We start from the raw sequence: 27,254 nt of genomic DNA, 5'->3' as shown, positions 1-27,254 counted from the left end.
GGTCACTGTATTCTAAAGATCTTCCTTGGATATTTCAAAATACATATGCCATAGAGACATATGGTGACACTAAAAGTTAATGTCACTGCAAGATTCTAATAGTGATAAAATGATAGAATTATGGTCTGCTAAACCTTGCAGTGAAGGTCGTGGAGATGTCTGCATTGCTCAAAGGGCTGTGGCTGCCCCTGCAGTCTCATTCTCGCCAAGATTAAATTTACATGAGCATGGTATAAAAGCGTCAAACTAAATATATATTGTTTCTATAAAAAGTCACAGGTCTTTCTTCAAGCTCGGTATATAATCTTGAAATATTATCTGCAAAATAATAAGTTGAAGAGACTAATTTTTTAGAGTCCTATAATACTATGTGGAGAACATATCTAAATTAAATATTGAAGAATTAAAATCAAAAGCACAAAAGAAAATGAATTGGAAACAGAATAGGCTGTTCATCTTTAAACCTCATCAAGAATCTTGAGATCATGGCATGGTGCCCTGTTTCACTGTTGGCTGTGCACTGTCCACTTACCCCGAAGTTAGCCGTACTTTTTTGGTACATATTACGAATAGGTCAAGCCATTTGATATTACTTAGTTGAGAACTCTTTGTTTAGCTCTGTACCCCATTTTTAATAGTGTTATTTGGTTCTCTAGAGTCTAACATCTTCAGTTCTTTGTATATATTAGATATTACCCATCTATTAGATATAGGATTGGTAAAGATCTTCTCCAAATCTGTTGGTTGCCATTTTGTTTTCTTAATGGCAGTGTCCTTTGCCTTACAGAAGCTTTGCAATTTTATGAGGTCCCATTTGTCAATTCTTGATCTTAGAGCATAAAGCCATTGGTATTCTGTTCAGGAAATTTTTCCCTGTACCCATGTTTTTGAGGCTCTTCCCCACTTTCTCTTCTATTAGTTTCAGTGTATCTGGTTTCATATGGAGGTCTTTGATCTACTTGGACTTGAGCTTTGTACAAGGTGATAAGAATGGGTTAATTTACAGTCTTTTACATGTTGACTTCCAGATGAACCAGCACCATTTGTTGAAAATGCTGTCCCTTTTCCATTGGATGGTTTTGGCTCCTTTGTCAAAGATCAAGCGACCACAGGTGTGCGGGTTCATTTCTGGGTGTTCAATTCTATTCCATTGATCTGCCCGCCTCTGTACCAATACCATGCGGTTTTTTATTACTATTATTCTGTAATACAGCCTGAGGTCAGGGATGGTGATTCTCCCAGAAGTTCTTTTATTGTTGATAAAAGTTTTCCCTATGCTGGGATTTTTGTTATTCCAAATATATTTGTCAATTGCTCTTTCTACCTCTATGAAGAATTGAGTTGGAATTTTGATGGGGATTGCATTGAATTTGTAGATTGCTTTCAACAGGTGGCCATTTTTACTATATTAATCCTGCCAATACATAAGTATGGGCAATCTTTCCATTTTCTTAGTGGTTAGATTTCTTTCTTCAGAGACTTGGAAGTTCTTGTCATACAGATCTTCCACTTGCTTGGTTAGAGTCACACCAAGTATTTTATATTATTTGTGACCACTGAGAAGGGTGTCATTTTCCATTTTCTTTTTTTTTAAAGATGTATGCATGTACTCACTTGTGCATGTGCACTCAGGCAAACACACACACACACACACACACACACACAGTATTTCTCTGTCTTTTATTGAATATATTTTGTTGACATTTTAAATATTATGCCCTTTGTTGGTTTCCCCTTCAGAAACCTGCTATCCCATCCCCCTCCCTCCGCTTCTATGAGTGTGCTCCCTCACCCAACCACCCACACCCTCCCACCTCCCCAACCTAACATTCTCCTATACTGGGGCGTTGAACCTTGATAGGTCCAAGGACCTCGCTTCCCACTGATGCCAGACAAGGCCATTCTCTGCTACATATATGGATGGAGCCATAGATCCATCCCTGTGTTATCTTGGGATGGTGGTTTAGTCCCTGGGAGCTCTTGGTTGATGCTGTTCTTACGAGGTTGCAAACCAGTTATCCTTTGAGTAGAGGGAGGCTACTGATTTGTTTGAGTTAATTTTATATCCAGCCACTTTGTTGAATATCAAATGACCGAGAAGCACCTTAAGAAATGCTCAACATCCTTAGTTATCAGGGAAATGCAAATAAAAGCAACCCTGAGATTCCACTTCACACCAGCCAGAATGGCTAAGATCAAAAATTCAGGCGACAGCAGATGCTGGGGAGAATGTGGAGAAAGAGGAACAGTACTCCATTGTTGGTGGGATTGCAGACTGGTACAACCACTCTGGAAATCAGTCTGGATTATCCAGAAATTGAACACAGTACTACCAGACATACCACTCTTGGGCATATACCCAAAAGATGCTCCAGCGTACAACAAGGACACGTGCTCCACTATGTTCATAGCAGCCTTATTTATAATAGCCAGAAGCTGGAAAGATCCCAGATGTCCTTTAACAGAAGAATGCATACAGAAAATGTGGTATATTTGCAAAATGGAGTACTACTCAGCTATTAAAAACAATGACTTTATGAAATTCTTAGGCAAATGGGTAGAACTAAAAAATACTATCCAGAGTAAGATAACCCAGTCACTAAAGAAGACACATGATATGTACTCACTGATAAAGTGGATATTAGCCCAAAAGCTCCAAATACCCATGAAACCATTCACAGACCATATGAAGCTCAAGAAAAAGGAAGACTAAAATGTGGGTGCTTTAGTCATTCTTAGAAGGCAGAACAAAATACTCCTAGGAGGAAATACAGAGAAAAAGAGTGGAGCAGAGACTCAAGGAAAGGCCATCCAGAGACTGCCCCACCTGGGAATCCACTTCATATGCAGCCACCAAACCCAGTCACTATTGCTGATGTCAAGAAGTTCTTGCTGACAGGAGCCTGTTATGGATGTCTCCTGAGAGGCTCTGCCAGAGCCCTACTGATAAAGATGGTTATGGTAGAAGCTAATTATTAGACTGAGCTCAGGGACTCCAATGGAGGAGTTAGAGAAATGACTAAAGGAGCTGAAGGGGTTTGCTATCCCATAGGAAGAAGAATAGTATCAACCAACCAGACTCCCCAGAGCTCCTGGGGACTAAACCACAAACCAAAGAATACACAAAGAGGTACCCATGGCTCCAGCTGCATATGTAGCAGAGGATGGCATTATCTGGCATCAATAGGAGGAGAAGCCCTTGATCTTGTGAAGGCTTGTTTCTCTAGTGTAGGGGAATGCCAGGGCATTGAGGTGGAAGTGGGAGCACCCTCATAGAAGCAGGGGGAGAGGGAGGAGGGATTGGATATGGGGGAAAGGAGATAACATTTCAAATGTAAATATCCAGTAAAAAATAGAAAAAGAATGGCTCAAGCTTCTAGTACATAGACCCCTGAGGGATTCGCTTTTCCTTTGCGACTCATTCATTGCATGCAGTGTTGCACCCAGTCATTGCATTTTTTTTTCTGTGTTGTGAATACAAGTGAAACAAAGACAGAGTTTTTATGAAAAGCTTGAGTTTTACAACCAAAGTTCCTGCTAGTATTTTGTAGATAAAGGAGCAGGGCTCACATATAAAAGCATTGATAGGAGTACATGGGAAGATGGTTGAGTAGGCTAAGTGCCTGCCCCACAGCCTGTGCTGCGGGAGTGCAGACAAGCAGATCCTTGGAGCTTTAGCTCCTGAGCTTAGCTAAATCAGGGAACCTCAGGTTTAGTGAGAGTCGCTCTCTCAAAAGAGTTTAGGTAAGAATAATCCATGAAGACATCTGCCATTGACTTCTAGCCTCTACACACAAGTGCACACACATGCACCATCACCTATTAAGCATGCCTGCATATTCACCTGAACATGTGCATATCTCACACACATGTGTGTTCACCCCTAGATTAGTGTGTGGAGTAATTACAATGAGAGTAATGATAGTTTATACGAATGAATAAATATATGAATGAATGAGTGAGCGAGTGGGTGAATGAATGAATGAATGAATGAGTAAGGTGGTTCACTTTTCCCTAGTTTTTCTCAATGTTGGTACTGACAATATTACATACATACCTTAAGATAGAAAGTATGTCTACTTATATCATATGTATATAAATATAAAATCTAAAAATATCTCCCTGGAAATTTGTTTTCCTTTCTTGATGTTGGGGGTTTTGAACTCAAGTTATGGAGGGCAACAAATAAACATTTTTTCTGCATCCGTGTGTGGTAGGTCAGTGCTACAGACAGACATCAGGGCATCATTCGTGCTTTACTTTACTACTTTACATCATTCAGCACTTTACTACTGAGTTTTTACCCAGACCAACAACAGGGACATAGCCATGTATATGAGAAACCTGAAATTGATGCCTGGATATCTTTGTCTGAGGACTTTGTTTCAATAGATAGCATTCTGTGGAGTGACCTGGGCCTGTATTCTGTCATTCAAGAGGAGGATGCAGAAGGATTGTCTGAGTCCAGGAATCCTGGACTGTATTGTAATATGACTATCGCGTGTTTACGCTCAGTTCTGCTGAACTAAACAAAGCCCTATTTTTAGATGTTATATCATTAAAACGAAACAGAATACAATCCACCCTGACTGGTTATATAAAAATTGATTTAAAGACATTTGGCCAAAGGAAATGTTTTTATTGGAAGCACACACACACAAATCTGGTATGATGTTCACACTTGGTAATGAGTAACTTGCAAGCTGAATGAGTGTCTTAGAAACCTTAGAGTGAGTTAATTAAAGGTCAAATCCAAAGGGAATTACCCTCGCTGTCAAGATTTATTTTCTTTAGGCTGAAGTTGAGGAACACCAGGAAGAAAGAGAGAGAACATAGTAAAAAAGACATGCTGAAGTTTCCCAGATTGCCTCTTAGAGACACATCTGCTTTGAACACATTGTCCCTTGATGATCCGCTCAAGATCCATTTCTTTCCCCACTACATGGCAGACCCTGTAGCACTTAAGCAGACCGAAATGGATGACAATAGATTATTGTGCTAACCATCACTATGATAGTGTTTGCTTTAAGCCAGTGATGTTTTAGAATCATTTTATGGGATTAAAAAATTAGCAAAAAGCAAAGAGGAAATATGCTGTAGACTCACATTCATCAAAAATATTGTTCTTGTGTCTTCTCGAGGTGAAAGGTCAATCCTCTTTCATTTAAAACTAGAATTTTTAAGAATCCAATTGGCATTCATGGTTGCCATGGTTACCAAATGACAAGCAGCCTTCTCATACTTTCAGCAAACATCAACAAACTGACCATTTGTGAGAAAACTCAATTCTCTTCAGACATGCACTTTGAGTTTAAACATTGTATGTCTTTATAACCTCTGTACTATTCATACAGTCTTTAATTGGCCAATCATTAAATAATCTCTTTCTTTTAAGAAACTAAGCAATGTGACATAAACCATAAATTCAATTAGTGGAAGTTCCTCTCTTTCATTTCCATTCATTTTTCCTTTTGAGGAATGGCCTAGAAGAAATAGTAAGGAAACAGAGAAGCCTTAAGTTAGGTGATGAAATTTATTTTAGACTTCTCTATGGACTATTTAAGAAAATTATATTCAAAAGGCAATCTAAGAAAGAGCCTCAAGCTGAGCTCTCTGGTCAATCACCATATCCCGTTTAGATCCCCTCCAGCTGCCACCCTACTCCTGATGCTGGGTGGACTTGCTGTTGTTAGTGCTGAGTCTTGCTTGCCGGTCAACTCTTTATTCACAGTCTTCTGAGCTGGGCAAGCAACGATAATTATTTCGGCATAAAAATAAGGTCAGTAACCATTTCAGGAAATTCTGCGTCAACTTTTTCCAGCCAACATATTAATCACGTTTACCTACAACTTATCACTGTGCAATTCCATTTCACATTTTACTGCACATAGATGGGCTTTACTAATTAGAATCAGATTACTTCCCCAAGAAAGCCTCATAGATCTCTGTCTGCTTTCTCTTTTCTAGATTTTTCTCGAACTAATATAACACTAACTACTATCCTTCCTTTCTGGGTGCATAAAGTTAAATTATGCTTTCTCTCCTTATTGCTGAAGGTACTGTACCTGCAGGGAAAGTCTAGTAACCCAGTAATGAGGCTTCATAAACACTTTTCTAATTTTCAAATGAATCAACAAATAGCAAGAAACTCCTCACAATCCATGCCACAGGCTCTATTTGTTTTATGGTGTCATTCAAAAAGAAACAATGACCAAGACGTTATAGGCCCCGTTTTAGTGTCTCATCAAACAAAAGGAATCTATTTCTTAGGTTTCTTCATGCTCAGGTAATTCTTTAAAGTCAACTTGTACCTTTAGTCAAAAGACATTCTAACTTGCAAGTATTCTGAACAAAGCTAGTTGGATTATATTTTAAACCTAATAGACTATAAAACTAAGATAGTGTCACTGATACTTGGGCACCTATAATATGTGGGGCTGTACTGTTCCTGATTCTGACAGGGATATGGGCACTGTTGCCATGACATCCATGTTTTTATAACGCCTTTCATAGCTATTGGGGATTTTAGTACACGACAAGAACATTGATGATCGGGTAAATGATGTTTTCATCTAGGACCACATACGTAGCAGAAATGGATGTAGACGGACTCAACCCTAACTTTAAACACGTGTGCTGCAATTCCATCTCCTCTCTTGAAATTGAGGATTGATAGGTGAATGTTTGCTTTTGTTCTTTACTTTATAAACTACAAATATATTTGTGTATGCACATGTATATGTGTGTGCACATAAATGTGGAGTGTGTATGTGTGTGTGTGTGTGTGTGTTGGTGTGTGTATCCCATAGTCCGCAAGTGGGGAATCAGAGGAAAACTTATAGGAGTTACTTCTTTCCGTCTACCATGTGGGTCCCATGAACTAAATTCGGGCTGTCAAGCTAGTTGGAAAGCACTTTACCTACCGAACCATCTCCCCAGCCCAGATGTGTGAATGCTGTGTGTACCTGTGTGTCAGGTAACACAGCCTATCATGCACTGCCTTATTGCCAGCCTGCTGAAGTTAATGGAAAGTTCATGAAAAAAGAAACGATGCTGGTCTTTAATGAGTCCAAGCAGACCTAAGCAAACTGAGCGATATATAAAATAAGTTATCTTTAAGAATTTAGTGCAAGCTCTTAGTAACTCTTCTGTGGTCTCCTAGAGGTTGAGAGTCTTTCTAGGAAGACCACGGGGTTCTAAGTCTCTACTTCCCTTCTGTTTTTTTCTCATAGTTTTTGTCTTTGATGTTTACCCCTTATGTGCTAATTTTTAGAAATATCAGCAGTTGATCACTGAGCTGTGCATAGGTTCTAATGACCAGGTATATGACCAATTATAGAAATATAAATATGTATTTCTATAATACATATATAAAACTTGATTTTCAGTTAATTTTCTTTTCTTGCTCTCATTAAAGTAAAACTTGTACAAAAGCAGTGGCATGATCTGGTTTTGGAATTATGTCACAGTCATTTATAATATTGATTAGTAACACTGTAAGTTCTCAATACGACAGTGAATTCATAAAAACAAAAGTGGTCTAGGATGTCAATTCTATTTCTCGAGACAACAATAAAGTCATTGTTAAGTGCTTACTATGCGTCAGATGGCACCCTAACTACCATGCCGGAACTGGTTAATTTTTGCTGCACATGTTAACTTACAAAGATGCTGCCTGCGTGAGTTCTTTGCATACATAAGAATGCTAGACTTCAAAAGATAAAGGTCCAAATTTCAAGAATTACTGATATGAGATGGTGGTGCGCTCACATTAATTCCACAGCTTACACTTTAATGTATAATAACACACAGTTTAAAGGTAGTTCCTTGATTCTCTGAGCCAAAGAGTCATTCTAATGATATAGATTATACATAGAGAAAAATAGGTATTTGTTTAACTAAAATGATAGTTTATTTTTTTCCTTTTTCTTTTTACTACTACTACTACTACTTGTATTATTATGATTATCATTTTGAAAGTTAGGTCTCCTTGTATACAGCTCTGGGTTGCTGACCCAGAACTTCCTGTGTTTGCCAGGCTGATCTTGAGCTTCTAGACGTCCACTTGCCTATGCCTCCTAAATCCTGGGATTAAAATTGTTTGCCACTATAATTGGCCTGGAAATTCTTAAATTGTATCCTCTCACATGTCCCATGAAGGCAAGTCTGTATAAAAACTATAGCTTGGTTACCCTCTCAACATCACCTGATCTGGTCTGCTTGTGCGTCCTCTGACATGGACGCTTTTAACACTTTCCTGTCTTTGTTTCCAAGCACCTCTCTTGGCCATAGGCTGAGTTAGGCAGTGGGAAGAATAGCGATACCTGAAAGAGGGAGAGAGACACCACAGGGACCAGGCCATTACACACTCCAGGAAGGCAGTGGCTGCCTCAGAGAAGAGAGGATGGGAAGGGTGCCCAAGGGGTGACAGGACATCAGACTTAACAAAGAGTTGAAGGTGGGATGAACAAGGGAAGGAGGAATGTGGCTGGCAGGAAAAGCTTCTACTGGCTTGACCGAAAGAACGACAATGAGAGTCTGAGCAGAGCAGTATGTTTTTATCTTAGATGTCCCTGAAATGCTGTCAACCTTTCCTCCTGTGCAGGAGGAGTAAGGACAATTTCCAACACATAAAATCACAGTGTGGCTTCCATGCTCCCCTTGACAGGAAGTGAGCTTCTGAATGACCAGCTCCGAGGGTGGCAAAAATAGTCAGGACACCTGAGAAAGAGGAGCTGGGGCATGTGACAGAGGCAATGCGAATCCCCAGGCTGGTGGCAGCTGGGGGAGGTCTGACGAAGTCCAGATTGGGGGAGTTAGAAGCATCACGGAGTGACTTCTTCAGCAAGAGTAACATGATGAAAAGGAAATATAGTTTTGCATTCCGAGAAGGGATTAATCTGACAAAGAGGGAATTGGTCAACTGAACTAATGATTCATCCGTGTAAACTTTGACGTGAAAACACTACGTCTAAAGAAAACAAAAACTATGTGAAAAGGGAGAAGATAATCAGGGTTTAGGTGGAAACTGATTTATAGACTCTCAAATGCATGCATACGGCCGTCATCCAAACATTGTCTCTCGAAAGTAAAGGAAGGAGAGGAGGAAGGAGAATGTGTGTTTGTGAATGGGTAAGACACAGTGAGAAGCTCATTTTCATTAGTGGTAAATCAAGAAATAATGACCTACGCAGAAAGTCAATAAAGATTGGGAGCAATGCAAACTAGGAGTGCATTCGACCCTGAGTAACAAAGTGTGTGTGTGTGTGTGTGTGTGTGTGTGTGTGTGTGTGTGTGATATGTTGTGTTCATGTACATATGTGCGTAAGGTGGGAGTGTCATAGACATCTTCTATATTAAAAGAAACCCTCTTAATTGTTTGAAGTTTAAAAAATACATGTGACTTTGAATTTTGAAAAACATTAAAATTTGAACCTAAGCAAGAAAAAAAAAAGGTTTTGTCTAAGGTAGAAATATAATTGCAATCAAGTGTTAATTATGGAGGATAAAATAAAATTCGGATCATAATGCAGGCGTAGAAAGCCAAACATGAGAAAAGTTTCATTCATATCATCATCGGCTTTGCCAGGAAAATATCTCATGTCTTCTGCAGAGAGCCAAACAGTGGAGTCAGGGTAGAAGAGGGGAAGATGGCAGACCCTTAGGAGGGTGTGGAGAAAGAATCCCACGTGGGCAGAACCAAACCGAAGTTAAATCGTTGAAGTCTGCACCGTTCTAGTGTCTGGTTTTCTGTAGCAGCCTCAGTCCGTGAATGGCCCCAGGGTCTTACGCCAATGGGAATATGGCGGAAGAGACTCCAGGTTGTTCTTGTATTCGCGGACTATTGTATTAGTGGGTTGGAAAGCAAATGGAGCAGATTTGGGGAAGATGGAGAAAATAGAGATAAAGGAACTGGAAGTCATCACTGAAGACTGGCAAAGAGCAGAGACTGGGCAAAAGATGATGTCTCCATCCAAGCGGCAGGGCTGAGCGCAGAAAAGAACGTCCTTGAGAGTGAAGAAGGCTGGGCAGCTCCTGAAGATCGATTGTCAGCATCCAGCAATGGGGCGGGGTGTATTACAGGAAACATCACACCGAGGCCCAGGGCTGAACCAAGCAGGGCAAAGCCACAGGTGTCTGCCCCAGACTCGGTCACCCTGGATTTGGCCTGAAGCATGTGCCCCTGAGTTTCCACTGTGCTGGGAAAATGGTACCGTGCTGCAGGCACTGAATTACTCAAAGCATGTGACTGCTGAAACCCGGAGATAAATGAGTAGGGAAAATAGAATCTTTGTTATGCGATTTGCTTAATGATTAGAGTGTGCGCTAAATAAGCAGAAAAACAAATTGATTGCCAAAAACTCTTTTAATGCCTTTTTAATTCATAAGGGTTAAGCACATAAAAGTCAGGATATTAAAAGTTAAAGTTCTCATAGAAACATTAATTTGACAACAAATTATGCATATTAGGTGTGGGAGGCTTATGTTTTATAGCATAAAAGCAACAGGAAATACTGCACAAGGTAACTTAATTAAATTACATAAAATAACAAATTCAGGAGCAAGTCATCAAGAGTGATTTAAAAACAAAACTATTTTGCAACCCTGAAAAAAGGATTGTAAAACTTAAACTCTAGAAAATGATGCATTTTCTACTTTAAAAAACCTAATAAGAATTATTTTACCTCAAATCAATTTTATAGCATATACATTATCATTCTTGATATCAGTTTATTACACTGTCTTGCTGTTCAACTTTGATCCAAATAGACCAAAAGCACAAGTATATAGCTACGTTCATGATAGTTAATGACAATTTAAAAATGCAAAGAATAAAAAATCAGATGACTGTACAATGTTTCGTCTATAATGGGGATCACATATGGAACCTTTAATTATACAGATGCCTGCTAATACATCATTTTGCTTATTCGTTTCCTCTGTGTATTACTCTTTATTGGTTTGTATTTGTGCATTATGTAAACTCCAACTTGACCATGTAGAAACACTGTATGAGTTGGCTTTCCATACTGTATGTGTGGAAAAGTTGAGGCGTTGTCGGCCTTACTGTCTCTGTGTGTGTGTTCCCCTTGATGGCCTAGACAACAAGCTTGGAGAACTGCATGCTCTTCAGAAAGCATCTGCTGGTCTTTGACCCTCTCTGCAGCTTCACTCCTTCAATAAGGGACAATGTGAGCAAGGCTGTCCAATATGGTAACCCTGGGGAGAATGTCACCTCCTGGTCAGAATTACAGACTGTACTAAAGGAAGAAATGCAGTCCATAGAAGGCAGATATTGAAAAGAATGTCATCCTAGTCACTTGTACGTCATATTGCAGCCATTACAACTGTTACTACAACTTTCATTGTCAGACAGTTCCAATTATTTTTAAATTTTAAGTACAGTACAGATTTCGTGACCGTCAAGATTTAATATGTATATGTGAGTTGCTTTGGCTCAATGTTAACAAACACCATCTGAAACATTCACACATACCCGCACGTGCCCGTGTGCGCGCTCGTGAATGCACAAATGCACACAGAGACGTTGCAAAAGGAGCTTATCAGAAGAATACAAAGAATAAGTGACATTAGCTCAAACGTCTACTCTCCGGTATATTTTTATGTCACAGGACAGCAGCCTGTAGAACAATAGAAGACCATTCACGGGCGTGAAGTATGAAAATTCCCGAGCGTGTAGACGCCTGTCCCACTCTTCAACCCACCTCTCTTACAAGGGTACAATGGTCTGCATTGAACAAAATCTGTTCCGTCACATTCCATGGCGATGACCTCTATGTGAGCCTAATGAGAAAAAGCCTTTGTTCATTTACTTTAATTTTTGCCCGTTTTTTCTTCTCCTATTGCCAAACAAAAAGAAGGGCGCATGTAAACTGCCAACACCACAGTGTGTACAAACACATGTTAGTGAATATTCAAAGCACGGTGGTATTTCTAAAGTTCAGCGACACGACACTCAGACTATTTCTTTTGTTTCAATTTTTTTTTTTTAATGTAGGCACCACAAGGCCACATAAGGAGGGTGAGGTCCCTGGAGTGGACTACATTTTCATAACCGTTGAGGACTTTATGGAATTGGAGAAAAGCGGTGCTCTCCTAGAAAGTGGGACCTATGAAGGTAAGCCCTTTTCAGTACGATTCAGTACCTAGTGGTCATACAACTTATTTTATTTTCTTCACAGCAGAGTATCAGGAGAACGGGTGATCTGCTGCTCTGGGTCCAAGGGCTTTAATAAAACAATTTCAGAAACATGTTAAGGTGTATCTAAACTAATTCTTCTCTCAAATTGCTCGGAGAATTAAATATGCATAAATTCAACTCGGCGGCCTAAGCTTATAAGGTTCAGCTGTGACCGTCAGAGAAAATGTGTCTTGGTGGCATCCCAGAGAGGTCAGCATGGAGTTCTGGTCTGTCATTATTTTGGGTCCTCTTGTTGTTGTACTGCAGAGACCCTCACTTATATCTCATGCAGAATCATAAGACAGGAAATACTTCCGTGCATGGGAATCCTGAATTTTACTGAGTTGCAAGTCTCCTTGTGTGCCTGAGTCAAATATGAGCAACGACTAAAACCCAGATATAGCGTTCTAGAAGGATTTCTCACTGCAAAGGACACTGAAACATGACCCAGAAGGTCCGCAGGAACAAACCTGACTCCATGCCTTCCCTCTGTGAATAAGTCACATTGTTGAAACTTAAGAGGCTTATCTCTAAAAGTGGAAACGGCACCTTTGAAACACAGGCGTAAACAGGATGTTGATACAGTCCTAACTGCGCATGCGTATTTGCATTCGTCTAGTGTGTGTGATGAAAGTTTATATCAGACACAGTACAATACTATTTTAAACTGACATAAAAGTGTAAATATCTTTTACTCTTCAATGTCACGTGTTCAAAGTAGATTTCCATGCATTCTTACTCAGCCTGGCGATGAAGCTGGTCTTGCTGTGTTTCAGCGAATGCGGCTCAACAGAAAAACTTGTAGTACGTGCAAGACTGCTTAGCCCATCCTATGTCTGAGTTTTACCAATCGTCACTCACGAAGCCAGGTTGCTATGCAGTGAGTTTGGCCATCTACTTCTTCCTCTGTGTGCTTAGGGCAATGTGCTGTGACACACGGATGTTCAAACCTCACCGTCGGGAGGCTGTCCGAGGCATTAAAATCTCTTCGATTATTTAGAGTTCTAAAGACACTTTAGGTTGAACGTTCCGCCTAAGTGGCAGAAGAGAAAGTCACTTAGCTGCATTACAGGAAAAAGATGATCATATCTAGAAAATGGTTCTATGCATCACTCACAATAAACAGATTATAAAGATTGACTTAAAGCATCTTTAAATAAAGAAGATATTTTAAGAGTACAAAGTTGTTTCAAATCCCTGCTATAAAATTCTTTTTATACTACAAAGTAGTTATATGAAGTAAGAGAAAATAAATAACGAATTGTATAGACTATTTTTTCTTTCGTCTGTGTAATATTTAGTTTGTATATATTCCAATAGTAATGATGTTGTAATAATTATTTAAAATCCCAGCCTGGGGCTTCCACCCTGCCTTAAACCAATTAGTCCCCAAATGATAGACACTCTCGTGGCCTTTATATTGACAATGAGCCCTAAATAGCACAAGAGCTGGACAGCTGCCTACCCTCCATGTTGTCTACTTTACTATCAATAACCCCAAGTTATCACTCACTATTTACTATGTGTTCGATCTGGGCTGCATGAACTCCAATTGGGCAGCCCTTAGGGCCATGCTCTCTTGATCCTTAACCCACAGCGGCTTCTCCTTCCTCCTCTCCTGCACTTGTCTTCCTTCTCCTGTTTCTCTAACCTCAAGGCCACAAAACCTAAACCCCACCTACGTCTCTTCTGCCCCGCTATTGTCTGTCAGCATGTTTATTTTACAGTTAATGTGGGGGCAGTGTCATTCAGTGTCTTATGTGAGATTGCTCTCTACTCTGGGGAGAACAATCTTAGGGGCCTCAAATTAGCCTTAGAACATAAGCAGCATTAGGCCAGCCCACCGCATAATGTATAGCCCCTAATAACCTTATTTAAATATCACATTTACCTAGTGAAGAGCCAGGATCATACACGATCCTTCCAAGATTGTGACGTATAATGGGACTTTTTGTTATGAAACAGATATTTTGCCTGATTGTGTAGAAGCTTCTAGCAGACCACGTGTTCATGCTAAGTTTCTGTTCTTATGATTGAATGGATGCCATGAATTTTTACGTCAGTGTCTTGAAGTCTACTTCAGATTATGTTTTTAGGTGCCAAGTAAGTCTTGAGAAAAATATACTGAAACCGTTCCAATTTAACACACAAAGCTTTGGGAAAGGGTGACCGTTGCTGACTCTCTTGGGCGTCGTTTCAGAACTGGGTATAGTTTGAAGGTTTGGTATAGCCTGTTAGTCATTCCAGAGACTCCGGTGTATATAGAACTGAATACTGAGCTGTAAGCCAGGTTTTCCTACAGGACCTTGTTACAGGTGGCTGCATCAAATCTCTTTAGCTGGATGACATAGCCACCTGGATAGAAGCCTAGAGAACATCCTCAAATCTTGGGCCTGTGTTTTCAGTTTGTCCTCTGACTCCAGCTAAGGAGAAAGGAAAAATTCATTTCCAATCTCATTCCTTCAGAACTGGTCTAACCTACAGCCTCTACTCACCGATCCTTGTCAAGAAAAGCAAAAGAGACCTATAGGTGCTCTCAGAACCTACAGAGGGAAACCCCCTGCATTATTCAACTGGGCATGAAAAACTGCAGACATTTTCTATTTTAAACTCTTGCAATAGCAACCTTTCATATGACTTTACGGTTTCTTAATAAAAGCCCCATTTTTCCAGATCCTGTTTCATCCCCCCGACAGATTCTGGGCTGTTGTTCCCCCTCCAGCTTCCTGTGATTTCTCCTGTCTTCTCCGTTCTGTAGCGCCATTAGTCAGACTGGAAAAGCCATCTTCAGTAGTCTGTGAGTGCATCGAGAAAACACTGAGCTGTTCTTAGCACTAAGTTCATGGACTAATCAGTGAACTATGTGGGATCCTTAACAAGGAAAGCTACTCCCAAAATTCAGACGGCAAGCCTCCAGAGCCCGGCCTCTCATGAGCATTAGGATGGATGGGTGGTCTTGTAGCTTATGCAATATGCTGCATCCTTTCCTGAAAAGTGAGATCTGCTTTCCCTGCCTGGCCCAGCTGCTCACCACTGAGAAATGTAATCTCAGTTGTGTCTCTGCATCTCTCCGCCTGCTGCTTGATTTTTATAATCAGAAATGCCCGCTTGGAAAACTGGTATGAGAAAAAAAAGGTGTGTTTTAAGCAACTTCATAGACACACTAATTCATCTCATTGTTAATTCTCATTTAATCTAAGTGAATAGTTGTAACGAGAAAGGAATTTGTCTGTTACTTTATTGATCAGACATCAAAAAGGATCTCCTAAATTACTGTTCTGCCTCTGGAAAACTGGTCAAAGATGTTGCTCCGGAGAACAATTCTGCTCCTTGACAGAGCCTAAAAGAGGGTCTTACTGTGCTGTGGTTATCCACAGCTATCACGTATGCCCCTCAACAGAGTTTTGATCGATTCGGGAGGCCTTCATTTTTTCTCTACCCATACCTGCCTGAAGACTTCATTTCAGTGCATCACACAGCAGCTGCCTGCTGGCCCTGTAGGTAAGTGGCCTGGGAGACTGGAGAAAGGATGGCCGGTCAGTGTTAGCGAAGGGGCCTTTACCGATGCTTGGATGACATAGTTCTTACCTTTCCCATGGAATCAGACTCATGAGTAACTCGATTCATTACACCAGTGAATGGTTTACAATACAGCATTGATTGCTAGGAGGAAGTCCAGTCATGAGACTTGTCATATCATAGAGAATATGAGGAAAACAAGCACTGGAGGTGTGGGCTTTCTACGGAACACGAGCCAGAGAACATTTGAGATGACCGCAGATCACTCTCTTGAAATTAAATTTGCTTTCAAGTAGGTATTATTTTACTGAGTAAGTTTACCACTCTCGTGATACTCTGTAGGAGATAAATGGAAACTACAGAAATAGCCTATATTCTTTGATAGTCTTCCAGGGAGGTGGCTTGTTTGTTTGTTTGTTTGTTTGTTTGTTCATGGAAGAAACACCCATGTGGGTGACAAATTCACTAGATATGACAGTTTTTCCTAGTGGCATTTTTGAATATGTTTTGTGCTATTTATCCCTTCGCCCTGCCTCTACATTCATATTTCCACTTCTTCCTTTCCCAGTTAAGTTTCCCTCATCTTGTTTCTCCCATTTCCACCTTCAACAGCACCGGTGTCTTATTGTCCACTATCTAACCCCACCTCCCCACACAAACCCTTCTACTTTCCTAATTACTCGAGGTTATATGTTCTCATCTAGAGATTGGGAGCTAGGATCCATGGATCAAAGACAGTTTATTACGTTCGTTTTTCTGGGTCTCCATTGTTTCAGTATAATACTTTCCAGTTCCAACCACTCATCTACTGAAGCCCAGCCTCTGTAAATTAACTGATCAAATGCTGGCCTACCCAGAATTCTGAATCAGTAACTCTTACTCCACCTTTTTCTTCCAGTTGTCCAGAATATTATATCCATAATTCCACTCCTTGGTTGTATCATGTATGTGCCTCAGCCAGTGTTCTGAATGTCACGTTACCATTCACGTCTCCTGAGCTTTGCCTAGACTGAGACGGTCTTGTCCTTTCCACAGAAGTCTTTCCACTGTATCGACTACTATTACATTTTTAGTTTTGAATTTTCAGGTACCACAAAACAACTTTAAATCTGTAGAAGCAGTTACTGTTCATAAAACTGAATGTTTCCTTTAAATGGACATTAGCCCAATTGCAAAACTACCCTCAGTAGTTTGAGTTACCAGTGTTGTTGTCAACCATAGGCTCACAAAACTGAACACCTGCTCCCCCAGGGTCTGGGGAGCTTCCTTGGGTAGAGCTTGTCAGAGAAGCATGACACAAAAAGGTAGACTTTGAGATTAAGTCTCTCTCTCTCTCTCTCTCTCTCTCTCTCTCTCTCTCTCTCTTTCTCTCACTCTCCTCCCGACCCTCCCTCTCTGTCTATCTCCTTCTCCCCCCTCCACTTCCTGCATGTGAAACAGAATATCATCAGCCAGCTTCCTCCTTCTGCTTTGCAACACAACGTGCCTTCCCTACCATAAGGAGTCTATCGCTTTGGAACCACAGGCTACCATAAACCCTTTCTTTCTTGAGTTGCTTTTGGTCATGGTATTTTGTTAAAGCAATAGAAAATTTGCTAATATACTACTCCAATTTAAAAGGTTCAAATAGAGCACAGCAGATTATTGGCGTATTGTCCAAAATCAAGTACAAATGCATTATTTACCTCACCTTAATACTGTAGTGCTATTTAGTCATAGAAGCAAACCTACATGTGAATTTCAGTTTAGTGTAAACAAAATATGCAATTTCATAAGTAATTTAATGATAGAACTTTGGAATTCAAATCCCTTACATATTGACATTAATAAGAGCTCTTCTTTCTGAATCCTCTGAGATACAAATATCAAACAGAAACTTTTTAGGAAAAGAAACATTATTTAAATGTGTTCTATTCTGATGTCTGAAGTAAAAAATCTGACTTCTAGAAGTCTGACCTTGGGGTTTGCTATTGAAATTCTCCGACTTTAACCTCACTTAAGATAGCACTGGGTAACAGACAGCCAAAGACAATCAACGCCAGTGGCCAGGTCATCCTGACGAACACTGTCTCTTCTGCCTGTCAAAGCTTCAGTCCACTGAGATGTAAAGCCGCTCCTTCCCAGTGTTTAAATCAGGGCTAAGGATTTTGTCAGTGCAGGACACCAAAATGAATAAAACTTTCCTTTTCTCCTAGTGACTTGATACAAGAGAACAGTTGTAAAATCTTCATAACAACCCTGATCCCAGGAATAGTTTTTGGAGCTTGCTGCCAAAATGGGCTCCATCCTTTATGTTCATGTCTAGAAGGATTTTTTTTTAATTTTTAATTTTGGGGCAATATATGTTTTGTGAATGATTCTATGCACAAATTTGAGCATACATTTAAGGAACACTGAATGTCTATGCACAAATTACTTATTTTAAGTAGTAGGGGAGGAAACATTTGGTGAACTCTTTGTCCCCTTTTGGAATCTTACAATGCCAGCTGTTTGTTAAATTTAGTTAGTTAGTTAGTTAGTTAGTTAGTTAGTTAATTAGCAGTTGCTTTTGGGAAGGGGGAAGGGATTGTTTTCAATTTATTGAAGGATATTCCATAGTATATGCATGCACTCATCCTAAACATAGAGTATGAAGTATGGTTGTGCAGAAAAAATGAAACAAAAATTCTCTTTTACATGTTGACTGTTTGTAAGCCCAGAGTTCTCAAATATATGAGAACTTCTAAACACGTGTCATACAAAAAGAAATGACTTAAAAAAATAATTGACCTGCTCATTACATTTTAGGAACTTAATAAATATTTAACTGAACTATTGAAGGTGAGAGAAATAAAATTAGTCTTTTTATGCTCACAATCTTTAGTCTTTATAAAGAAATAAAATTAGTCTTTATGCTAACATCTCAATCAATTTACGACTAGGTCCTTGTGACTTTCATTTAGTTGTAGCAAAAATGAACAGATGCAGCCTTTGGGGAATACATTGTTAATAGTCCCAACATGATCCTTCCTGAAACTCACTTCTTTAACTGCCTCAAAATCTATAATAATGTTAGGTGAAACTTATGAGTTATAAACAATGATGTCTACATACAACTTAATTCATTTCATTTAAGCTCATTTTATTAATCATGGCAATTTTATACCCTTTTCCAATTTTTAATCTGAAAAGAGTTGGAAATCACATATATATATATATATATATATATATATATATATATATATATATATATATATATGAGTTTAAAATTCTCTTCTCCCCGCCATGTCGACAAACAGAACATATTTGACTCTTCTGACTGGATCACTATTTTCAAGCCCTCCAAATTGTTTCTTTAAAGGAACAAAAATGGATCACAGCCTTCTTAATAAATTAGGTATGTCATAATTTAAATTTAGATATTTGTAACAACGAATATATAGTACTATATTTTCACTGGATCTGACTTTCAAAGAGACTAAGTTTTTTCATTTTATGAGAGATGTCTCCCATGAGCCTGGGTCAAATTGATGGCAGTAATCTCTTACACGAGACCAATTCTGTCTGAGACGACCTCTTCAAAACACTGCTGAGCACCTCCTCAGCACAGACATCCCAAGCAAACTTTTTATTTAGTCATTCTCAGAGAGGCTCAACCATCCCTTTTCTGTCAGTAATCTTTCCAGAGACTTATCCTGCACACCACCCACCTGACAGTGTTAACCCACAAACCTACAAAAGGAACGTTTACATCTGAACGTCACTGAGGCCTTCTTTCTCTCTATCTTCCATACTCCTGGTCTCAAGAACAAAGGAAGTAAAAACTGGTTGACCTCTTTCTTTCACCAGGGTAAACATCTTTAAAAATAAGAGGAGAATCAGCGCACACTGGCTATTGCCTATGCGAATACATTATTGAAGAGACCATTCATTCCAATATTCAGCAAAGTTGTAAGAGACGTAGATTTTTTTTAATAAACTATTTTGTTAAATGAAACATTCAGACTCTGCACAAAAACACAGTCAGAGACTTGCCTGTTTTTTGTTTGTTATGCTACAAAGCAGGCAGGTTTCATTTTAAAAGAACTTGAGAATCTCCTGCTGCCGGTATTGAAAGCATATTGTAGAAGATTCACAGCATATGATCACTTTTCCTTGCTGGAGTTCCAAATGTTCTGGCTGTTTCGGCAACTCCTTGCCACCATTAATAGAGCATGAGGTATGTTGACCCTGCCAGTTATTCACCAAACATTAGCTCATTTATAACTGTTATAGCTGTTCTCTCCACTGTGTTGACAAACAGAATCTAGTTGTCTCTGTGGATTGGATCACTATTTTCAAACCTTCTAAATTGTTTCCTTAAGTGGACAAAAATGAATAAGAACAATTATGATAAATATATCATAGTTTTAATTTATGTGTTTGTAGCTGCTTATACATTATAATGTATATTATGTATATACACAGCAATTAAATGAAAGTAAGATCAATTAAATCAACAAATTGAGTCTATATGGAGATGGACCAACAGCTCAGGGTTAAGAGCACTTGCTGATCCAGCAGAAAAGCCAGGTCCAATTCCTAGCATCGTCATCAAGGGCTCCCAGGCACCTCTCACTCCAGAACAGCATTCTAGATTCCTTGGATGAATCTAAGGACCTAGTTCCTAGGACCTGCATGAGCCTGGTGTATAGCAGATGAGCAGGCACACGCATACACATAAATATACAGAAAGTGAGAAGAAATCTGTTCCTATAAAAGGGAATTGATAATTCTCTACAATGTGAAATTTCCGGAATCAATGAAGCACAGTTTCTACCAGTGGCTACTTGTTACAAACGGGAAGTGTGGCTTATACAGTGTTCCTCTTCCTCAGCGGCAGAGCCTTCCTCGTGTTTCTCTGATACAGTGCGCACATTTCTTTCCACTCGGACTCTTAAGCCTGCAATTTCAGTTTCCTTCCACAGCTCCATTGCCAAATCCACACGACCCCTTTACTCGTTTTAAGGCACCAAACCAAGAAACAAGTTTTCAGCCCATGAATCTCCCGCCAACTGCCTTGTCTCAAACTGCATGCGCTTTCTCTCCCATCTCTGTCCTGTGATTCATTTTCTCTTATTGTGGCTATTAATATAATTTAAAATGCATCGATTCATTTGTTTCCAATATCCATAACTACAATGTAAACTACACTAAGTCAGACGGCTTTTTGAGATCACTGCTAATTCTTATGTTTGTAGGGTCTCTGGGACAATGAGGGAATCATGAATGAATTATTGGCTTGGTTCTGTCTTCTAACTCACTGTACTCTCTCATAGGCTTCAGTCTAAAGTATTCATTGCCTAGCATTTTGGCACTGAATCACATATTTTTCCTGTTCTCATATGTCATTCATAATTTTTAATATTTTACAAATTAAAATGCTGTATGCAGAATTCAGTCGTATGCAGAATTTAGTCCTCATATTCCTATGGCCGTTCCATCTCACCAGGTTTTCCCTACACTAATCCATGACATACCGAACCTTCCACACTCAATAACTTCCAGACCTTGTTAGCAAAACCCAGCCAAACGCAACCTCAGCACGTGTCCCTGCATGAGACTACCTCTCTTTACTCATGCTCTCTGTGTTCCGTTCTCCCCCAAAAGTTTCCAAAGACCTCATTGACTTTTGCCTTCAGAAAGTCAATGGAGGGGTGGCAAACAGAAGTACTGAGGCAGGCCACACACCAGGGAGGAGGAGAAAGGCGAGGAGGAGAGCAGACACAGCACAGCCTTACTATAAAGCAAAGCGCCTGCACAGTTCTTTCTGCTGTAGAGATACGGGTTTACTGCTTGTGTGGTTGTGCACATAGAATTTACCGACATTTCATGACTGCTCTTTCTTTTGTTTTTTAATGAACTGTAACACATTCCAAGTTTAATGCTGTAGTCTGCCATTTCCAGGAGAAATGATGAAAAAGGATAAAGATTTTTTTTTTTATCTACTGTTCGGTTGGTACTAAACCATTTCTACCACCACATTAGGCATGCCTTTTCCCCTGTATGTTAGAGTGGCTTTAGAGCTCACTGAAAAGATGGAGTCCTTTCTGCAGCAGTTGGTGGACCAAGGTATAGGCCTGAAAAATACATACTTAAATTTGAATATGATGGCTCCCCGTTTACACTGTGCAGCCTATAAGCACGAATTCTCAGAGCGGTGTTCTGGAAGCTCGATGTGATGTGAACCTGAGGGTGGTTTGGAAACAGAAAGAGAAGACTTGAGTTTGAATACTCTAGTGTGCTTTCCTTTGTCTGCTCTGCCTACAGGTCCCCTCACTGGACGCCACAGCAGCAGTGCTGCATTTGACTGGGCCACCTGCCTGTGGGCAACGTGCTCTGGTATTGGGTCAGTTTCTTCTGTGCTGGTTCTCAGCTCAGAAGTTCCTCTATCGGGTCCCTAAGGGTCCCTGCCAAGGGGATTAGATACTTCCTGTGTCTGCCCCTCCTCTCTGAATGTGATACCAAATATCTCAGGAAAATTGATAATGAAAAATTTCCAATACAATTGCCTGGCTTTTCGAAATGGGACAAACATTATCTATCTAGGGTGACGTGTACCCGAGGGCACCGGGGCAGTTTGCTCTCTTTCCCATATCCTAGGACATCATCCTCATATCAGACGATATCTACGGGTTAGGTTGTACTAAGTACTCTCTACACCTTTCGCGGCCTTTATATTCCTTCTCAATTTCTTGAGGGTTTCGGCTCCAGACGAGAGATTGTGAATGGGTCTGTGTGTGAGGAGGTGTACCGTGACCTATGCTGCTGGCACACTGTAAGCCTGAGAGCGAGCAGGAAAAGGTTAAAACACGAAATACCGAAGGTGAGAGGATGTGTGTCCTCCAGGGCCCCTATTGCTACGGGACCACACCTCCGCGTGCCAGAGGACACAGCACTGCTGCTGATTCTCCTAACGTGGCAGTTGTCCAGAGAAGGATGCGTTGTGTCAGAAAGGTCATACTTGAGAAGAACTTTCTTCAAAGATTAAAATGTCCAAGCTTAGTCCAGTGTTTGCTGTGGGTCGTGCATCTGTTTCGGTCAGCTTCTGGGTGGAGCCTCTCCTCTCAGAGGACAGTTATGCTAGGCTCCTGTCTGTAAGCACAACCTAGTGTCGTTAATAGCATCCGGGATTGGTCCTGCCCCATGGAATGAGTCCCAGGTTCCTTCAGTTTCAGCTTCATCTTTGTCCCTGCACTTCTTATAGACAGGGCAAGCTTTCCGGAGCTTGTTGAGGCTTGTGGAAGAGTTGGGGAAAGGATTGAGGAGCCCAGAGGGAATAGAGACTCCACAAGCTAACCTGGACTCTTGGGGGAATTTATGGACTGGACCTAGGCCTCCCTGCACTTAGGTAGCAGATGTGCAACTTGGTCTTCAAGCAGGTCCCCAAAAAGCTGGAGCAGGGCTGTCACCGACTCTTTGCCTGCCTGTGGATCCTGTTCCCCTAACTGAGCTGCCTTGCCTGGCCTCAGTAGGAGAGGATATATCCAGTCCTGCAGTGACTTGATGGGACAGGGTGGGTTGGTACCCACAGGGGGCCTCCCACCTTATCGGAGAAGAAGGAGAGGAGCAAGGAAGGACTCTGTGAAGGGGGCCTGGAAGCAGGGGCTGCAATGAATGAATGAATGATGAATGAATGAATGAATGAATGCAGAAAATGTACAAGCTTGAACTGCAGAGGAAGAATCGTGAGAGCCAATCACCACCCACATAGATGACTCCATCAGTGCAAAGTCCCAAGCTAACGGGAAGCCTCTCTCCTGACAAACTACTTTAACTATCTCCTGTCTAGAGGAGATTTGTATTACATATTCAAATTGCTATTTTACTAAATTATTTAAGTAATTAATTTACAAATGCAAATAAATATGGTATTCTTATATGTTCAAAACACTTGAAGCATGTACAAATATAATTAGGAGAAATAACTAGTCGCCAATTATAATGAAGTGAAAACTGCTTGTTCTTTTATTCTGCTGATGTCTGTCATGTTTTTAGTGACAAATCTGTGTGGAGTATTTGAAAAACAAGTGATTAACCTGCTAGATTTAGAATGGATCCATCAAACTACTGGTACATTGCTCAACTGTTAAAAATAAATATATCGATAAAAGGGCAATTTTCGCATTTTTTCCTTTAGTCTCAGTATAATAGTTTCTTGATTTTTTGTTTGTTTGTTTCTTTTGCTTTCGCCCTTGCTGTCCCCTGGGGATCCTGGGAATGAGAGATACAGTTCATTTTCCTCAGTGCCTCTGTTTTTGGTGGAAAGTAAATACCTTAGTAAGAAAATATCTTAGCGTATTTTCTGGACAAGTTCACATGTGCAGTGTTTTAAGCACCAGCTTAGAAGCAAACTATGTTCAGCAAGTCAGGGAAATAGTTTTATTCAGGAATACGTCATTCATTTACGGTCCTGAGTCTGCCTTCACAACAACCTTCATTGCAATACACTTGTTTTAGACTTACTTTGTGTGTGTGTGTGTGTGTGTGTGTGTGTGTGTGTGTGTATTGGTGTGTGTGTGTTGGTGTACATGTTTGTGTTTGCATGTATATGTGGTTTTGAGTGTGTTTTCATTTGTGTGTACTTGTGTATGTGCATGTGTTTATGTGTATTTGTGTGTTTATGCACCTGTGTGTGTTTGCATGTATATGTGTGTGTTTATGTGCTTGTATGTGCCACAAGCACTGAGTCCCTTGGAACCGGTGTCGCAGACTGCTGGAAGCTGCCCGATGTGGCTGCTGCCTGTGCCCTCCAGAACTCGGCAGGTACTTTGACCTGCAGAACCAAACTCTTCAACCCCATCAACTCCATACTTTTCAAATCTCTACAAAGATTTAGACCTCTGATCCCTTTACTCTCACAATTCAGGAACTTCCCTTTCTATTGCACTCACTAATGTTTTGCACGATTTTTCTTTATTCTTGCTTTTGTTAGTCCTCGCTTCCTTCTGAGAATGGGGAGTCCTCTGCGGTTGTGCGTCGTATAGCTACCTCATTACCTCACATCCAGGGAGCTTCTCAGGCTGCATCAGTGGTGTTTCCTACCCCAGTTCATCTTACTGCTTGGCATGGATTTTACATTTCAAAAGGTTTCTCATCCGTTTAAAGGGAATGGTAGTGAAAATAGTAGAAAAACTGACAAATATTCCTACGAGGCAATAGTGAGGGAATTTAAGTTAGTTTCTTTGCTTTGAAGGGAGAAGCTACCTTCCTGGGATCCGGCATGCCTGTTGATACCTTGTCCAATCTGATGTCATATTGTTTGGTGTGTTTCTTGCTCATGACTGTTATTTAGTGTGTCATTCTGTGTTACTTAATAAACTCAATGGCACATACTGAAATCTCCTCCCACAACAAACAGACCCCATGTACTTACCGTCTTGGACTGAAATTTGTATGAATTGAAGTAGCCTTTTCAATTAGTATTTTATCCAATTTTCTTTACATCCTAACAGAGCATATTATAGCCTCAGTGGTTCAAAAATATTGAAATGACTCCTCAGCAATTAGTTTTAGGAATAACTAGGAGTTTGGTATGATGAATTAAAAATTAATGTGAGGATGGGAGGATTTTATACTAACAGAGCAAAAACACTGTGCTTTTTCATTGTTATTTTCCTATTTTATTCTCCGATTTAAATTTTTATTCATTTCTAAATTACCCAACTTGGTGTTTCTCTCATCTCACTTTGCCACATGCTAGGCCCTACTGTTGCTCCTTCTTTTGTGTGCCTTGGACATCCCTAAAACCATGATGCTTTAATTACATCTTGCAGAATGTGGGAGCCCCCTCTTATTTTTGGCATGTTCCTCTAAGTTCTTATATAATTGGACTAAAGAACTATTAATTATTTAACGTATTCTTTATATGATTTCCAAGTTCCTGATTACTCAGTGACTTTACTTTTTATGTTTTGCTTAAATTTTAGATAATTGTTTTAATGAAAAATGCACCCCGAAGCCATGGTTTTTTGTTTGTTTGTTTTTTAGAAAAAACAATTAGGAAAATACAAGTATTTTCAACAGTAAATGGCTGAATCATGACTGCCTCAAATTATCAGGATATTTGTCAAGACTGTCAAAGTAACAAGATACGTTCAGAGTGAACTTGAAAACCCTGAGGAATAGGACAGGAGGCTGAAGTTGAGATTGTGAAGAGAAGACATTTGGGGGCAGCTGTGCAGTCAGATTCCCTGAGAGAGGGTGGGCGGTGCCAGTCCTTCTTCAGAAGTCATGGGCTGATTCTGCACAACTGTTGTTTGTCATTCTTCTGTCCTGATGGTTCTTTTCCAAACCTACCAGCTGCTGGCACTCGAAGGAACAAAATAAAACCAGAGAAGGCAGCCCTCAGAAGGAGGAGTTTGAGAACTTTCTGATGTCAATCAAGCTGTCTGACAAACAGCGCTGTCCTAATTTGCAACAGTGACTTTAAAAAGTTATAGTAATACCCTAAATGCAGAAGATAGACATTGAAAGGTCATGGTATTTAATGAACCAAGGCATTGGTATAGTGCTTTGAAAAGCCATAAACCCTTGTTCTAGTATGTAATAGAGGCCTAGGGATTTTACATTCAGATGCTAGCATCAGACCTCTTGTGAGCTTGGTGCTACAGCAAGAGAACTTCGCAGAGACTATATGCCCTGTTTCTAGTACTATTTTTCTTTATTCTTTGAAAATTGCAAGTACTTATATATATTCTATTTTGACTTATCCATCTACCAGTATCTCCCCTTATTATCTTCTATTCCATTTCCCTCTCAATGTTATGTCTTCTTTTATTGTTGATATCAATAACTCTTGAATTCACTTAAAGCTAACCCTATATGCTGTGAATCATGGAGTGATTGGTGATCCACACCACCAGCATGCCACAACGACACCAGGATTCTATGTTCTAGTTCTAAACAACTGATAAATTGGATATGTTAGGGCAAGACATGTTCTAAATGACCTTAAAGATCGTAAAAAGAATAATCAATAAAACAAAGAAAATGCTGTGACCTGATACAAGGAATGATTTCCAGCAGCCATGGCTGTTGAACTAATAAACAGAGTGCCTTGCTAAGTAGTTACTAAGGTCGCAATTCGCCCACTAAGAGCTCTTTTGGCAGAGTTGCTCTAAAAAGTAGGCTGATAATAATTATACCATCAAAACATCAAAAACAGCCCCGAGGCTACTTGACATACACTTTCTCTAATTTTCACCATATTTTTTCAATGACGGTATTGTGTCAAGTATTTTCATAGAGGACAAACCTGAAGCTCAAAAATATTTAATAACTTGAAGGTAGTCTCTCTGAGGAGTAAGTTGGCAAACTTGTAATTGTTTCTAGCCATCATGGATGCAAAGTCCAAGTTAAAAAGAAGCTGTTCCTCTTGAGGTCTCCAGCCAATGTCAAGCTTAACTTCACCCTTCTTTTCCTTTCTCTATTGGGATGCTGGCTATTAAGTGTCTGTTCTTCTAGTTGTGTTTCTATGGTCTGTAATTTTCTTCGAGCTTTGACCTCAAATTAT

At 40.0% G+C, this 27,254-nt stretch overlaps 1 protein-coding gene across 23 annotated transcripts in view; it reads left to right on the top strand.

Annotated features, from left to right (window-relative positions):
• Positions 1-27,254, top strand: part of Magi2 (membrane associated guanylate kinase, WW and PDZ domain containing 2) — a 1,483,910-nt gene that overhangs the window by 856,710 nt on the left and 599,946 nt on the right. For all 23 annotated transcript variants that reach the window (NM_053621.2, XM_063285370.1, XM_063285374.1 and 20 more), the window contains one exon: positions 12,020-12,139. In NM_053621.2, the coding sequence (NP_446073.2) occupies positions 12,020-12,139 (120 nt within the window). The remainder of the gene's footprint in view (positions 1-12,019; positions 12,140-27,254) is intronic.

The sequence above is a fragment of the Rattus norvegicus genome, chromosome 4 (genome assembly GCF_036323735.1).
Source record: "Rattus norvegicus strain BN/NHsdMcwi chromosome 4, GRCr8, whole genome shotgun sequence".
Taxonomy (NCBI): Eukaryota; Metazoa; Chordata; class Mammalia; order Rodentia; family Muridae; genus Rattus; species Rattus norvegicus.
The sequence above is the reverse complement of the archived record's forward strand: the minus strand, read 5'-3'. Positions and strand labels throughout refer to the sequence as shown.